Source organism: Neopelma chrysocephalum, unplaced genomic scaffold (assembly GCF_003984885.1).
Source record: "Neopelma chrysocephalum unplaced genomic scaffold, ASM398488v2 Primary Assembly neopelma1_96671, whole genome shotgun sequence".
NCBI classification, from domain to species: Eukaryota; Metazoa; Chordata; class Aves; order Passeriformes; family Pipridae; genus Neopelma; species Neopelma chrysocephalum.
Window position 1 is genome coordinate 217,949 of NW_020925316.1, and position 15,804 is coordinate 233,752.

The 15,804-nt window shown below is 41.3% G+C and overlaps 1 protein-coding gene across 4 annotated transcripts in view; it reads left to right on the forward strand.

Moving 5' to 3' along the window:
- The window catches only part of LOC113981589 (A-kinase anchor protein 2-like), a 266,112-nt gene that overhangs the window by 121,232 nt on the left and 129,076 nt on the right, over window positions 1-15,804 (forward strand). The window contains exon 7 of one of the 4 annotated variants that reach the window (XM_027709035.1): window positions 4,614-5,318. The exons of the other annotated variants lie outside the window; for them this stretch is intronic. Within the exon in view, the coding sequence (XP_027564836.1) occupies window positions 4,614-5,318 (705 nt within the window). The remainder of the gene's footprint in view (window positions 1-4,613; window positions 5,319-15,804) is intronic. 4 annotated transcript variants of the gene reach the window in all.

The following is a 15,804-nucleotide window of genomic DNA, read 5'->3' on the forward strand; positions in this document are numbered from 1 at the left end:
GGGACAGAATCATCTCCTTCACCCTGCTGGCCACACTTCTTTTGATCCAGCCAGGATGTGGTTGGCATTGTGGGCTACAAGCACACACTGTTGGCTCCTGTCCAGCTTTTCACCCATAAGAATCCCTGAATTCTTCTCCTCAGGGCGGATCTCAATGAATTCTCCTGATGTGTATTGAGGTGCACCTGACCCAGGTGCAGCACACTGCACTTGGTCTTGTTGAACTTCATGAGATTCTCCTGGGCCCACTTATCCAGTTTGTCCAGGTCCCCATGGATGGCATCTCCTCCTTCTTTTGTGCCAACTGCGTGACTCAGCTTCATGTCATCTGCAAACTTGCTGAGACTGTGCTCGGTCTCACCATCTGTGTCACTGATAATGATATCAATGCTGGTCCCAAGACAGAGCCCAGAGGGACACCACTTGTCACTGGCCTACCCCTGGACATAGAGCCATTGACCACAACTCTCTGGCTGCGTCCATCCAGCCAATTCCTTATCCACCAAATAGTCCATCCATCTAACCCATGTCTCTCCAGTTTGAAGATAAGGATGTCATGGGGGACTATATCAAAGACCTTACAGAAGTCTAGATAGATGACGTGTGTCTTCCCTTGCCAACCGCTGCCATCACTCCATCATAGAAGGCCTCCAGAGTAGTCAGGCATGATTTGCCTTTAGTAAAACCATGCTGGCTGCCTCAGATCACCTCCTTATCTTTTATATACCTTAGCATATCTTCTAGGAGGATCTGCTCTATTAACTTCCCAGGCACAGAGGTAAAGCTCACTAGTCTGTAGTTCCTCAGTTCTTCCTTTTTCCCCTTTTAAAAAATGTGAGTCATGTTTCCCTTTTTCCAGTCACCAGGGATTTTGCCTAACTGCCATGACTTTAAAAATATGATGGAGAGTGGCTCGGCAACAACACAGAACCATAGAATGACCTGGGTTGCAAGAGATCTTAAAGATCATCTAGTTCCAACTCCTCTGCCGTGGGCAGGGACACCTTTCACTAGACTTAATTGCTCAAAGCTCCGTACGACCTGGCCTTGAACATCAGCCAGTTCCCACAGGACGCTGGGATGCATCTCATCAGGTCCCATGGGCTTGTGGCTATTCAGCTTCATCAAGTGATCCCAAACCCACTCTTCACCTACAGTGGGAGGGACTTCACTCCCTTCACACCCACCCAGAGGATCAGGGACTTCGCAGAAGTGGGAAGCCCGACTGCCGTTGAAGGCTAAGCTAAAGAACTCTTTGAGTACCTCAGGCTTCTCCATGTCTGTCACCACCAATTCACCCTTCTTGTTTATCAAGGGGCGTACACTCTCCTTGGCCTTTCTTTTCTGACCTATGTACTTATAGAATCCCTTCTTGTTGTTCTTCACGTCCTTTACCAAATCCTGTTCCAGCTTTGCCTTGGCTTTCCTGACCCCATCCCTACACATTTAAATCTTACCCCTGTACTCTCCCAAGGTCACCTTTCCCTGCTTCCACTAGTAGACCTTGCTTTCTTACTCTTGAGGAGCATATCTTTGCTCAGCCATGCTGGTTTCTGGCCTGCCTTGTTTAATTTCCTACATATTGGGATAGAGAGCTCTTTTGCCCTAAGAAAAATGGTCTTAAAAGGCTGCCAGCTCTGGTCAGCCCCTCTGTCCCGAAGGATAGTTTGCCAGGGAATCTCATTCACCAACTCCTAAAAAAGCTGGAAGTTCACTTTTGCAAAGTTCAGGGTCTTGACTTTGCTCCTTGCCAGGCTCATACTCCTCAAGATTACTAACTCAAATATGGTCAGGTCCACATGATTTAACTCTCAGATTTTTGCTATCTGCTTCTAAATTCATGCCCATCGTACAAGTCTTTTTTTAATACACAATACTGAAATAAATTTGTGCATCAAAACCAGGAGGATCTGGCAGATCACATGCTCTTCTGCACTAAAAATATATGGCCCTCAACTACTTCACAGGAAAATCATCACTCTTTATTGAAAAGTCATGTCCTAGATAATACTTTTATTTTTCAAAGAAGAGGAGAAGCACAGAAGCTCCAGGGGAGCTCAGGATGCTGCTTCTAACCAAGAAGATAGCAGGTGGCCAGTTGGTAGGCTTCTGGTGCACTCTCTGTAGGACTGTTATGGTCAGGACAAATTAGGAACTTCTGCTTATCAGAGATGATTTTCTAAATGTGCTGTTGCTGCCTCACAGTTCAGCTTTGCTTCAACTCAACTGCCTGCCACTCAGAAAACTGTCAGTTTTAGCATCTTCACCATCTTCACCATAGGCTAGCCAACCCCTATTTTTACCTGTGTAATGTTGGACGTTATTGAATACTATCTGCCTGAGCAGCCCCCATGGCACCTGCATCTTTTTGTTTCATTATCTGTATAAATTCTGTTAATAGCTTCAGGGCAGAGGCACTTGGATGAGGCATAAAGGGCACTTGTGCACCAGTTCCTGGGCTGGGACAGTCCCAAGCAAGTGTTGCATGTCAGCTGCTCTCTGAGCTGCACCATGGTGCAGTATGCCACAGCTTTTCAGGGCAATTGCTTAGGGGCTTCATTGCTACCAGCCCTGGGATGACAGTTTTTTCCTGATTTCCAGCATTAATCTCCCCTGTTTTCATCCATGCCAGCTGCGTCACAGTCCCCTGCTGCACACCTCAACACAGAGCTCAGCTCTCAGCCCCACAGCCTCCTCCTGGCTGCTCAGGCTGCTGTGGGATGGCCACACCGTTCACACAGGTAGCCCTACTTCATTGTGAAAACGGGCATCCTGTGCTCAGGTTCATGACACAGCTAGTCCATAAACCTCCCAAAGCAGTGTTAAAAACAGTCCTTAGGGATAATTCCTTAGGGTTTAATGACCAAAATGAGATCACTGCTTCTGTAGCCTACTCCAGTCTTCAGCAATGCCTCGCTCTCAGAGGCAGCAATGCTCCTTCACCCATGGGCATCTCTGTCCTCTGGCTCCATGCAGGTGTTTGTGGAGTGTGGCACTTGATCTAAGCAGTCCTGCCAGGGCTGGACAAGGCCTCAGCAGACGCACACAGCATGTAGATGGCCAGACCCCTCATTTGACTGGGCTACCTACCGGACTGCACTCAGGGGGGACAGAGGAGACCACCTCACGGGGAACAGCATGCATTCACTCAGCAACACATGAATTTTTTGTCCAGTACTACGGGAGGCATCGTGATGCACGTTGTGGTAAATTTCCTATTGTTGATTAAATACTTTGCTTTAAGGATACAGGAAAAATAATTCTACCGTGTGTGAATAAAAAGACTGAGGAAATATATTAAAGCGACAGTAATTTTTATATTAATTATTTTTTTTAAATACAAACATACCAACCTTATTAGTTCTTGGGGCAAAGATATTCTGTACTCACTTGAAAATAAATCAAAAAAAAAGCAAACATGCCCGTTTATGGTGTCCCCAGGTAAGACAAGTCATGATTATACCTTTGAGGTTCATTGATGGAAATGATCACTCTAAGTTTCACAAACAGTTGTCACTACCTGTGGTAATTTGTAATAAAGTGTCTGTGGATGTCTGTCTAGGAGCCAAAATGTTTTTCTATGCACACAAGGAATGCTTAAACAAATGAACTCTTCCGGAAAATCTGAGAGACCTTTGCACATTTTTCTTTGAAAAGCTGTCTAGTGAGATGTCATTGTATCTCGAAATGGATGTTGGAGCAGTGTAGACTGCTTGTCTATTCCTACTGTGTGGTCTACAATTTCCATGTCATTACACATCCTTACCTGCTAGAACACCTTTGCTATTCTAAAGCAACATCCCTCACACAAGTTTTTACCTGTTGTTTCATTACTTTGAAAATCAGTTCATTGTTACTTTTTTGTTCATCTTTGGCAATGGTGCTTACTGCCCAATTCACATAAACGAGGAAGCACTTCTTGGCCACTTTGTACATTCTATTAACTCTGGAAATAGAGGTCACTGTCAATGTCTTGGTGTGGAAGCTGAGAGAGCTGCCCTGCCACACACCTGTGGGAGAAATTATCCCATTCCTGTGTGGTTTTGTTTTCTCACCTGTAGAACAGGGATAAACAATGTTTCTTCACGTCTCTAAAATGGTTTGAATGCTACGGATGGAAGAGTTAAGCAAGGACAAGCATTGATAATAAAGTGGTCTGGGTATTACATGCAGCAAACAAAACTTGTTACCAACTAACTGGCAGTTTGATGGCAGAGAAGAAGGAGAGAGTAGAGAGGTTCTCTCTGAATTTTGAGGCAAGTTCAGACCGGAAAGTTTGAAAGCAACCTGCATGCTGTCACCTCCCTTTGCCTAAATTACACCTAACCTCTTGGCGCTCCTAATTGATCAGAGACAGCTCCATGAAGCGTGAGTTGGCAGAGTAGGTCCTGTTTGCCACAGGTATGCCTAGCCTCCACCTGCATAAAAAGCCACAGTGTAATAACTATCTCTGTCCACAGTGTTGCGTCCCACCTCTAATGTAGACTGCTTAGCCCTTTAGCAGCAGGAGATAGGAAAAAGGGGCACCATAGTTTTCTTTGTCTGTTTGGCAATTAACCATTCACTGGCTTTTTTTGTTGTAACATGCACTTCCTCTCTTGTTTTCATTCAAGCTTTGTGCACCATGGAAATTAATGTGGAGAAAGACAAACAGACAGGAGAGACCAAGATTGTCTCTGCTTCACCTGTTGGCCCAGATGAGGCCCATCAAAGAGGATTCAAAGTCTATGATGATGGTTCCAAGGTAGTCTATGAGGTTCACTCTGGTGGCACAGTGGTAGAAAATGGAGTACATAAATTAAGCTCAAAGGACGTAGATGAACTTATGCAAAAAGCTGGACAATCAAGTGTAAAAGGAGGGTATGAAACAATGACTGTGTCAGACAGAAATGTGGTAGCCGATGGAAGCCTTAGCCATATGAAGGAGCAAATGCTCTTCAAGGAGGCAAAGCTGGAAATGGTACACAAATCCGTCAAAGGACATGCTGTGAAGCCTCAGCCCCAAGATAAACCCTGTGGTGGTGAAACCCTGGAGGTCAGTGCAGATCAGCCAGTGACAATGATATTTATGGGCTACCAGAACATCGATGATGAAGAGGAGACAAAGAAAGTGCTGGGCTATGATGAGACCATCAAGGCAGAGCTTGTGCTGATTGATGAGGACGACGAGAAGTCATTGCGGGAGAAGACAGTGACAGACGTTTCCACCATGGACGGGAACGCCGCTGAGCTGGTCTCTGGCAGGCCCCTGTCAGATACAACAGAGCCCTCCTCTCCTGAGGGGAAGGAAGAGAGCCTGCCCTTGGAAGCTGCCCCAGGTACACAAAAGAAAAAGCGCTGTCAATGCTGTATTGTCATGTGAACACCTCCTCCTTCCCTGCTCCAGGCAGCTCCTGCTCCATCACTTACCTAGACCTCACTGTACTTCTAACTGCAATACTGTGAACTGGAAGTGAATGCCTCCATTGCCTTGCAGTTGGGTTGCTTTGCTTTCTAGTTCTTCAGGAAGAGGAACGCCTGGTTATTTTCCCATCAGACATACTATTTGGAGTTTGGGGAGGGGTTGGGGGTTTTCTGCTTCTTTTTTTTTTGTTGTTGTTGTTATTGTTGGGAGTTTTTTCCTTAATATTACAGAGTGAGAGATTAATGGGAAATGGAACATATGTTTTCATATTTATTTGATTTTTATATATATTTTATATATATAATGAAAACACTTTTTACATTTTTTTCTTTGAATATCTGGCAGGCTTGGTCAGATTCCTAGGATTTTGTGGGAGTCTGAGTTTCACAGCCACCAGATATGAGAGCCTTAAAAAATTGTTACTTCTCTTTTTAAAGAAAAATCACATTTAAACATTATTTTATAGATCATAATTTTTATTTCTTGGGGGAAGGCTCAGATCATTTTACTGTTTAATTTGCTAAAACTCAGACAAGTCTTTCCCAAAAAATTTGCATAGTTTTGTTTTATAGTAACTTTCCAGTTTAGTTTGCAGTGTCAGAAAAACCCATCGCCATTTCTGCTTATTGGTGATACCAGAAGTGGACCTTAATCATTCTTTCTAGAAAATGTATGAATGATGATTTTGCCTTATATAAATCTTCCAGATTACAGTATTGTATATGCACTTCATCTCCCAAAATTACAGTTGAAATTAACTTGACATGAAAAAGATGCAGCTGTCACACCAACAGAAATGGAGTCACTGATCTAATTACTTGCCTTTCAGTAACTCTGCCAATGTTTATACATGAAGTTTTCCTGCTGAACTCCAACAGATGAGAGATATTGCTTTCTATTTCCCTAGAATATAAATGGACTTCTCTCAAAGTCTGACCCTATTCTTACTGGATTCAGTGACAAAATTCTCAGTGCTGGGAATGGGGGCAGGGCCAGAGATTAATTTTGTAATTCTTAGGGAAGTGTAATTTCTCACAACGTGTACCTTCAGTGCTCCTACATAATGATAGGCAATGGGTCTGATCCTGCCCTGCTTGTCCAGGTAAAATTCCTGTGGAGGCCCACTGGAGTTTTGTCAGAGCAGATGTTTTTGGAGACGATCCTATAGCCACAAGACTAACTTTTTCAAAAACTGCTGGTGGTTTTGGATGCTTCATTTTCTAATGTGGGGCACTTCAAGGAGACCTGATTTCCAGTGCAATATTCTTCATCTGACCTCTGAAAATCAGGCCTCTTAAAAACAACTCCAGATGAAAACGTAAAAAGGGGAAGGCATCCAAAGTCAGTAGATGTTTCTTTGTTTCTTGCTTTTTGATTCTTCTAACAGAGAAAGCAGCCAGATTTTTCATGGTGAGATATTATGAACCTGATTCTTGTCTCACTCCAGTTTTGCTTAACTCACTCTAATGGAGTTAGTCTGGAATTATAACTACACAGGTGAGATTAAAAATCAGGTTTTATATTTTCTGATAGTGTGAACAAGTACTGAACATTATTTTGAAGTGTCTTTGAAACTATCAGACTTTAAAAATTATTTAACAGCAACCAAAAAAAAAAAGTAAAAAAAAAGGTAAAAAAAAAAGTAAAAAAAAAAAAGTAAAAAAAAAGGAAAGAGAAAACAACAAAAAGCCTCTTTTCAGTCTGAGGTGGTTTCTATGATATTTCTGTTTTTTCTTGGATGGTGCTTTTACTGCATTAATTGTTAGTTCAGAGCATCCAATTAAACACAGTTCCAGCTCTGTACTCTTTTCTTTCTGTGCCAGTAAAAAAGACACTTGTTCACAGTGGTGGTAATATGAGGCACACTGAAAACCTACACAAACAAAAAATGCAAAAGATAGTTCCCATGTTAGATCACTCAGCTGTCAGTATGGAGCTGGTCAATGAAACTTCTCACCACTGCCCAGGTGACTGTCAGACAAAAAAAAAAAACAAACAAGTAGTAAATAAACCAAGAGTAGTAAGAGACAGCCTCACCTCTTTGACACCTGCAGAAATTTTGCTGGTCTCCATATCTGCTACAGAGGCAGAAATTAATAGATTTCCATATGCTCCCTTTGCCTCCCTCTGGGGGCTTTTGGATGGGAGAAGGACCAAACTCACCCAGAGAAGCTCTGCACATTATCCTTTGACTCAGGCTTAGGTGGTTAAGTTTTATCAAAGAGGGGAAGGGCCACAGAGCCCCACATTGCAACAATAAGTCTGGTGGCTGTTTGTTAGAAACTAGCAGCCTGTGTTTTGGGGTTTTTTTGGTTGGGTGGTGGTTTTTGGGGAAGGGGAATTCCAATTTTTTCTTTTTTTTCCCAGATATGCTAAACATTTACAAACCTCAATATTTCTTAAAACAAGACCCTAAGTTTTAAAGCCCAGAGTGGCCAAGTGAGACTGTCCTCAAGCATATTTTAGGACCCCAAAGCACTGCAACACAAAGGGTGAAGCCCTTTCTGCCTTGGATCTACCAGTGAATGACATGAGAGCTGGGCGCGCTTTGCAATAGTTCTCGCATTCTGGGGCCTGCTCACCTCACCAGGAACACTCAGAAAAAAACCTCCTAGCCATCTCCTCCTGGCCTGGCCAGACCTCTCATTCCTCACCACTGCCTCTCTGGGTGTGATGCCACCTTCACAGCCACCCTGGCCTCATGGCATCTTCACAGCCTGATCTTTTTCCCCCTGCAGCTCCTCTCGCCATATGGACATTTTTTCTCAAAACCCTGCTGCTTGGGAAATTTGAGGTGTCATATTACCCTAACCCGTTCTGTTCCTCCATCCCTTTAGCCATATGCTCCCATGTCAGACGACTTTCTGGTTCAGCACCGGCTCAGCAGTTTGGGGATGACTCCCTTAGCATCCAGCTTTGGGAGATGCTTGCTGACGCTGGGACCAGAACATGTCTGAGACCACTGCACCATCTGAGGCTCAACATGGTGGGGAGATGGTGACACATGAGAGTCCAGAAGTGGCCCTTTAGTGGTTAGAAGTAGAGCACAAGCCTTAAACCTTAAACCTCTCAAATACCTACTGCTCAGTTCTTGTAGCTATCATTGAGTGCCTAGGAAGGCCAGTCTTTTTTATATGTTCACATTAACTCCTTGGTTATCAGGCCCTGGTAGATCCAGAAAAGCTAAAGGTTTGTCTGCATAAGGTTTGTCTTTACAGGTCAAAGGCAGTTCCACATCTGAGGTCAGGAAAAACATGAAATAGGAGCAAATGGGTCTGAAATCACAGGGCCTTATCTGAAACATGCTTACTCCAATCATTCCCCTCCACAAGGCAGCAGCCATGCCTGGACATCATCTTATCCCTTCTAGCCATTAGCCTGCAGCCAAGTTACAGGGGAATTCAGATGCGTTAGCCTAGGCTGATGAATGTAAACTGTTTTTCCAGGGCTGCTTTGGGCTTTGAAGGGGTTGGTTTTCTCCTCACCCTTGGATAGGAAGCTGCCTGTGGAAATTCAAGCACAATCAGGAGCAAAGGAAGAGGTCTGCTCTACGACCAAGCAGAGAGAGAGTTTTGTAAGGATCATTATGGGATGGGTTTTTGGTATTGTTTTCAGCAAAATCCCTGTCTGTTTAACTTATGCCATCACATGTACATTTTCAGTTTCAGCACGAGGGGATACAAAAAAGCAAAGTCATAAACTGGTTCAGTGATAGCATTTTGCCACAACAAACTGCTCGCCTTAACTTTTGTAAGAAAAAACAAAGAAAAAAACCTCTTTTCAGTATATTTTTTCCTAGACTGGGAAAAAAGTAACCTATGAAATTTTTTATATTTTGTATTTTCTAAGTTTCTATAAACCCACTTTCCATGTCGTCCCTTGTTTGCATTCAGGGACTGTTACTTTTGCAAACCACTGCATTTTACTTCCATTCTTTCTTTTTTTTTAAACAGAAGAAAAACACAAATCAAAAACCACAGTGCTATGATTAGTGGCTAGGCAATCTCTTTCAATTACTAGAATATCAATACAGAAAGAAAAGAATTACAGGGTTGTTTTCTTTTTTTAATTTCCCATGGCTGATGTACTGTATGATATGTGTTTACAGAACTCCTCTGGTCTGCCTTTGTGATGTTATCTAAATGAATGACAAAGTAGGTATGATGTGCCATTTGACAGTTTGCCTTAGCATTCTTGCGTTTCCTTCTTCTTTTTGTAGCTTTCATTTCCTTATTTTTTTTCCAAAAAATGCAGGCTGTATTCCAAAGCTGTATAAACACAACATTATCTTTCAATCCCCAGCAAGAGAAGTGTGCACAAGCCCTTCTCCATGAAGTGTGCTTCTACTGGTGCAATACGAGACATCAGTCCTGCAAACAAAAATGCATATGCCTAATTGTGCTGTGTGTAGACCTGTTTCAGTCAACAGGATGATGCGCAGGAAGAATGTGTGTAGGTGTCTGCAAGATCAGGGCATGAATGATAACACAGGGTATGATTTGGGTGCTTCTTATGTACCTGTACAAACTACATGCACTGCTGAGTTTGCCCAAGCTGGTGTAATCCTAGAGGCTAACTCTGCTTCTTCTGAGAAAACACAAAACAAAATGGTGCTTAGCATCTAGTAGGATCAGGTCCTGAGTCAGCATTGCTACCACATCAGTGGTATCCATGAGCAAACATTTAGTGGGACTTCCCTAATAGCTAATATATTAGTCCCCTGTCACTGTACCTAAGTTCACTACTGATTCTTCACACCTAAAATTATTAAGATACCACAAACTAATATGAGCAGAAAGATAACATATAGAGTTGCCAGAGAAATAAAAGGTGTTCTGGCTTTTAACTTAGTCAAACATCCAAATGGTATACTTGGAAAGTAGGGGGGATATAATAGAAAATGTAGTATATTACATTTGTGTATTTTTTTAAGGAATAAATATTTTTGTAATGAGAGACAAACCCTAAATGGGTATTGAGTTTTGGAATATCATCCTTCTCATGACATTGAGCCTTTCAACTTTTTCATACGTTTATGACAATGCCCAGCTTCTTGGGATCTTTTGTAGACCTAACCACAATGTTCTCCAGGAAGGATCTCAACACTTTTTGAAGAGTCAAGTTAGAAAAGTAGAATCCAATATACCTGCCATGAACACAGCTAAATAAGTAAATGTGTTTTACAAAAAAAAGTGGACCTATGCTTTCTATAGCCAGACAAATTTCTTTACCTAGAAAGTCAACATGGTAGGCAATAGCTACCTACTTTCAGCAGAGAGGTATGGCTAAATAGGGAACTATATGTTTTCTCGCTCTGTCATAGTTTATCCAGCATTAGATTTCAAAGTGCAAGAGATTGTGCCACTGGAAAGGGTTGAACAAAATAATCTGGACAAAGTAGAGGATTTTCCCACAGGCTGAGACGTGGATTCTTCATTTTTTTCTGAACTCATTAAGTTTCAACCAGTTCTTTCTGCCTATTGGAAAGTTTAGAATTTGCTCAGATTGTGTTTCATGAGCCTTCTCAGCAGCAAGAAAACTTTAGTTCTGTGCTTAATAGTTGCAGACTATGACAATATCCAACAAAAATATAGACTGTAATTTTTGTATGTAAAAGAGTAAGTTGTATAAAATGGTTGAATTTATTCAGTATGGAATATAAATGGATTGTCACCTAGTCCAAAAAGAATATAAATCCAACTTGTAATATAAACTTAGAATAACTTAGCTTGTAAATAGTGACAAGGGTGCATGAAGTTCTTAAAAATGTTCCACTTGTATTTAAAATTTAACAATTATAAAAGTGAGCCTTTTTCCTCATGGGTTCAAACAGTCTTGCAAAATCTATAGCTTTTTTCCTGTGGTGGTTCCACTTAGGCTGTCCAGTGGATTAAGAACAGACCACTTTTCTTAAGGGCAAACTTGTGAAGAATTCCGAGTCCCTTCCTTCAGTTCGCAAATGCTTCTCTTATTTTGTAGGGGTTTGCTGCTATTGTATTGCAAAGCTTTCCTGCAATTGTTTCCCAAATTCTTTTCAAAGGTGGATTTAGGGGTTTGTTTTAAGAATTTATCTACTTCTGAAATTGGAAAAAAAACCAAACTTAATTAATTTTTAGAATTAGCTAAGTAACTCAAGTTCACCAATTTGGGTATATTTGTGCATTTTTAACTTGCTTTGGTATGTTAGTGACTTTTACCAAAATTTAGACCTTACATATCTATTCAGCCTGTCTGTAAGATATAAAGACTTGCCCATGAGCATAACATCAAGCACCCAAGTAGCCCTTTTTAATGTAATGGGATGATCCAGACAAGTGAAATTTAGGCACATGCACAAATGTGTATAGGGTCTGGTCTTTAAGCAATATGCTACAGGCAAGGCTTATGCTGCTTTAACTGTGTCTTCTCATTAGTTTAGTTAGATAGATTTTTTTAATGATGTTGTGAAACTGGTGCACTTTTCTGCAGAGAGGGTTTTAGAGCATGGTCTCCTTGCTGACTGTGTTTAAAAGGAGACAAACATCCTTCAGGAACTCTCAAAAACCCACTGCCTGGAGATGGTGGGGGCAAACTTCATACCTGCACACAAACAAACATAAAAGAGACAGTGTAAGTTTTATTTCCAGATTTTTCTGTCTGCACACCTCTGCTCCAGACTGCCTGTCCCCTGTCTCTGTACTTGCTCTCATTCTGGACACTATTGCTCAACTGATCCTTTTTTCCTTATACCTCTGCTTACCCTTTTGTGGTCTCGTAGAAAAAAGAGGGGGAAGAAAGTAGAGACTGGAGTTAAAAAACACCTTATGCCTGTTGGTGTGAGTCGCAAGAAATGATGGTATTCTGTCCTCAGCATTTGGAAATTTTCCTAGATTCTTAGGATGTATTTGATTTTAAAGGAGCACTCTCCCTATCTATTCATCTGGCATCCTATGTATTGCCCAGTGAGTTCCATTAAAATCTCGCTATTTAAGTAAATCTGCTGTCTCTCTAACTATTCCTTTGGGAACACACTAAGCCTCTAAACTCATATGAGCTAGATATGTCCTGGTACATAAAATATCGTCATCCAGAAGGCAGTTTGTACAGCAGCAGAAGGCAAGCCACTCTCCCATATGTCAGGTTGCTATGGGCAGGGCAAAGGACCCAGGAGAAAATGTGAACTTCCCCACAGACTGATCCAGCATGCAAAGGCATTCTCAGTAAAATTAGCTTCCAAGAATCTACTGGTATCCCTCCAGTACAGATAATATGCCAGTCAGATCGTGGCAAACTCAAAAATTAAGAAGGTTTTGTGCAACAATATGAAGTCCCAGTTGAATGTGGAGCTTAAGCTCCACTAACACTAAGTACATACTTGGAAGTGTAACACATACTGTGCAGATTAGGGATAGCCTTGAGGATGTGTGAAGATCAGCCTATATTTATGATTAAGGTGCTCTAGTGATGATGGTCTCAAATATTGTCCCTGTTATTTTGCAAGTATGAATGTAGGAACTGCTTAGGGGAAGATACAGGAGATGAATCCGTTTGAAAGTTTTTGCTTTTCCTGTGACCACTGAATCTGACTCCAGCAAAGGTAGCCAAGCAAGAGCAGGCCAGGACAAAGGCAAAGAACACATTTCTGAAGGTTTTCTTCCCCTCTCAACTACGTTCACTCCATAGACAAAGAACGACTCTTTATAGGGGTTCAAGAAAATGTTGTGTAAAATGCAGCTTTTATGGTGAATGTAGATTGTGGTTGAGATTTTTTTTAAGCTTTAGTCTCCCACTTTCTTTGTGAGCTAATGTAAATAAAATCCCATTTTGTTGGGGAAAAACTGCTGTGCTAACACTGGATTAGAATTGCTGGGGATAGCTGCTGTACTTTGTAACCTGAAGTGTACTTTTTGATGGTTATGTTTTTCTCTTCAGATTAAAAAAATGAGTACAAAAAAAACCAAAATAAAAAACCAAGAACACTGCCAGCAACAGCCATGCTGTAACTGTGGCTTCTCTCTTTTTTTTTTTTCTCTGTACAGTATTACTAGTAAATAAATCTGCCTTTTCACTGCGCCTACTTCTGTGTCTTTTTACTGTGTTTCTCTCTAACTACCACTCTTCAAGATACTGTGTCATCTCAAGGACATACCGCACTGGAGCTGCCTCTCTCACTAAAAGAATTAAAGTACTAACTCCACAGTTGGTCTTTTTTTTCCTTTCTTCCACTGCTGTGCCCTGCAGCTGTTATTTTTATGTGATCCTTCATACATATTAACTCAGTACCTGTTACTGTCTCATTTCTCTTTTTCCTTTCTTTCCCACATGATACTTTGCCAAGCATATTCTGGACCCTGTGCTCTAAGATCACATGGTATATGTTCATATTTGCAGAAGATAAAAGATTGGTTTGGTTAGCAAGGCAGTATGTTCCGAGTCAACTTATTTCCTAACTCAGGGAAGTATTCCATACAGCATATATAATTCCCCATAAATAATCACTGAATAATTTAAGGTTACCAGAGTAAACAGTATGCAATTTTTTTTCAGGGCTTATCACAGGCAGTGTTCACTATATATCAGGACTGGAAGATGCTTGCCGAAGTGTGACTTCGGGGGAAGGGGTAGGGGTGGAATAAAAGAAAAAAATTCTCATGTAGTTTTTTTCCCCCAAGATGCTATATTTACCTGAACTTAGAACAATGATAGGGTGGATAACACGGCCTGACATCATAAGCCAACTTCTCAGAAGTTTAAAAATTCAGCTTAAACTAAGCCATTTAAGAAACTCACCACAAATTGCCCATTGCTACATAAATACCCACCCTCTGCTCCTTTCACCCAGAAGCCATACGGGTAAAATGTATATGTACACACACGTGCAGAGGCCTTTGCAATATGGTCCTTTTTAGCATCACAGAAGGGAAAATGGCCCTACTTTGCTGCTTTGTAATTTAGACCTGAAAATTTTGCAGTAAATAGGGCTTCAAATTGTTTTTTTCCTACTTGTGTTTGAGTGACAGAAAGTCAATTTTGTCTGTCCATGAAGACAATGCATGGAGAACCGGTATGTTACAGTCTTCAAAGGACTAGAATGCAGTCGAAAGAAGTGATCATAATTGTATAAATTTCTTCAGTTTTGCAAATACCTTCCTAATTCAGAATGTGTGTTAACATGGCAAAAGGATGGACCATGAACTTGAGTTATCAGTAGTGTCTGTGTGAAGACCATTAATTGACAAGGGCATTATCATGTGCATCTAACTTAGTACTTGGACACCTGAACATATCAGGTACATATTCCATCTGTTGGTGCATACCATGGCCTGTGATATACTCTTATTTTCATTTCACCTAATTTTATTTCATAGCCATGAGAAGGTTTTCAGCTGATAATTCCTCTAGTGCACCAAACTGAGTCATCCAAATAGTCACCAAAAACAGACTAGACGATTTTAATATCACTGCTGTTACTAAACTTTCAGAAACAAAATATTTCCATGCATTTCCCCTTTTGAAATTTCTAAGGGGGGAGGGGGAGGGAAGTTTAATTTTGAATTTTTTGTTTTGGTTTGGGGTTTCTTTTGTTGTTTTTGGGGTTTTTTTAAATAAAATGCTTAGAAACTGGTGAGATAGCGTGGCAGTCCTCTGAAACTCTTCTGCAGTGGTTCCGTGAAGGTCAGTGATTTAACAAAGTGAGGCCATCCCTCTCAGGTTTTTGGTGTTTTTTCATTTATTTTAATAGTTTGGTATCCCTCTGGTAACAGAAGGAAGATAGGTGCTTACTCTTGAAGTTCAATACTCAAGGTGTTTCAGAAATTTGTTGGGGGGGTAGAAATGGAATAGCACATTTTCAAACAGCCCCTTACGTTCCTGCAAGACCCACCCAACCTGCCCTCAATGCCTCAAAACTCATACCAACTCTGCAACAATTCTTACTTCACATTACGATATTTTTGAGGTTACATGAAGAAACCTTTAACGCCAATAACTGTAGGAATGAATAATAAAAAAGGGTCAAGAAGTTAATAACAGTTTTTGTTGTTCCAAGACCTCATTTGCAGTTCTCATGTGCTGCTCAGATGTCCAATGCACTGTGCACATATGAATTCTCTGTAACTACTCACGGGGGGAACGTAGGCTGGTCTTTCTGGGGAGCTTGCAAACCCACAACATATGGCACAGCTGTGCAAAACATCTTCCACATCTACCTGTGATAGAAAAACTACCTGCTTTATTGTCACAAGTGTCTAGTTGACAGAGATCACCTTCTCAGATGAGACAAGGAAGGGGAAACTCCATAGTAATAGAGTTTGCTATATCAGACTTAGAGGAGGAAACTTCTCAAAAGAAAAGAATAGCAGGAAAAATTAGCTGGCTGAGAGAGAGATTAGGTCACTCCAAGTATGGGGCAGGGAGGAGTT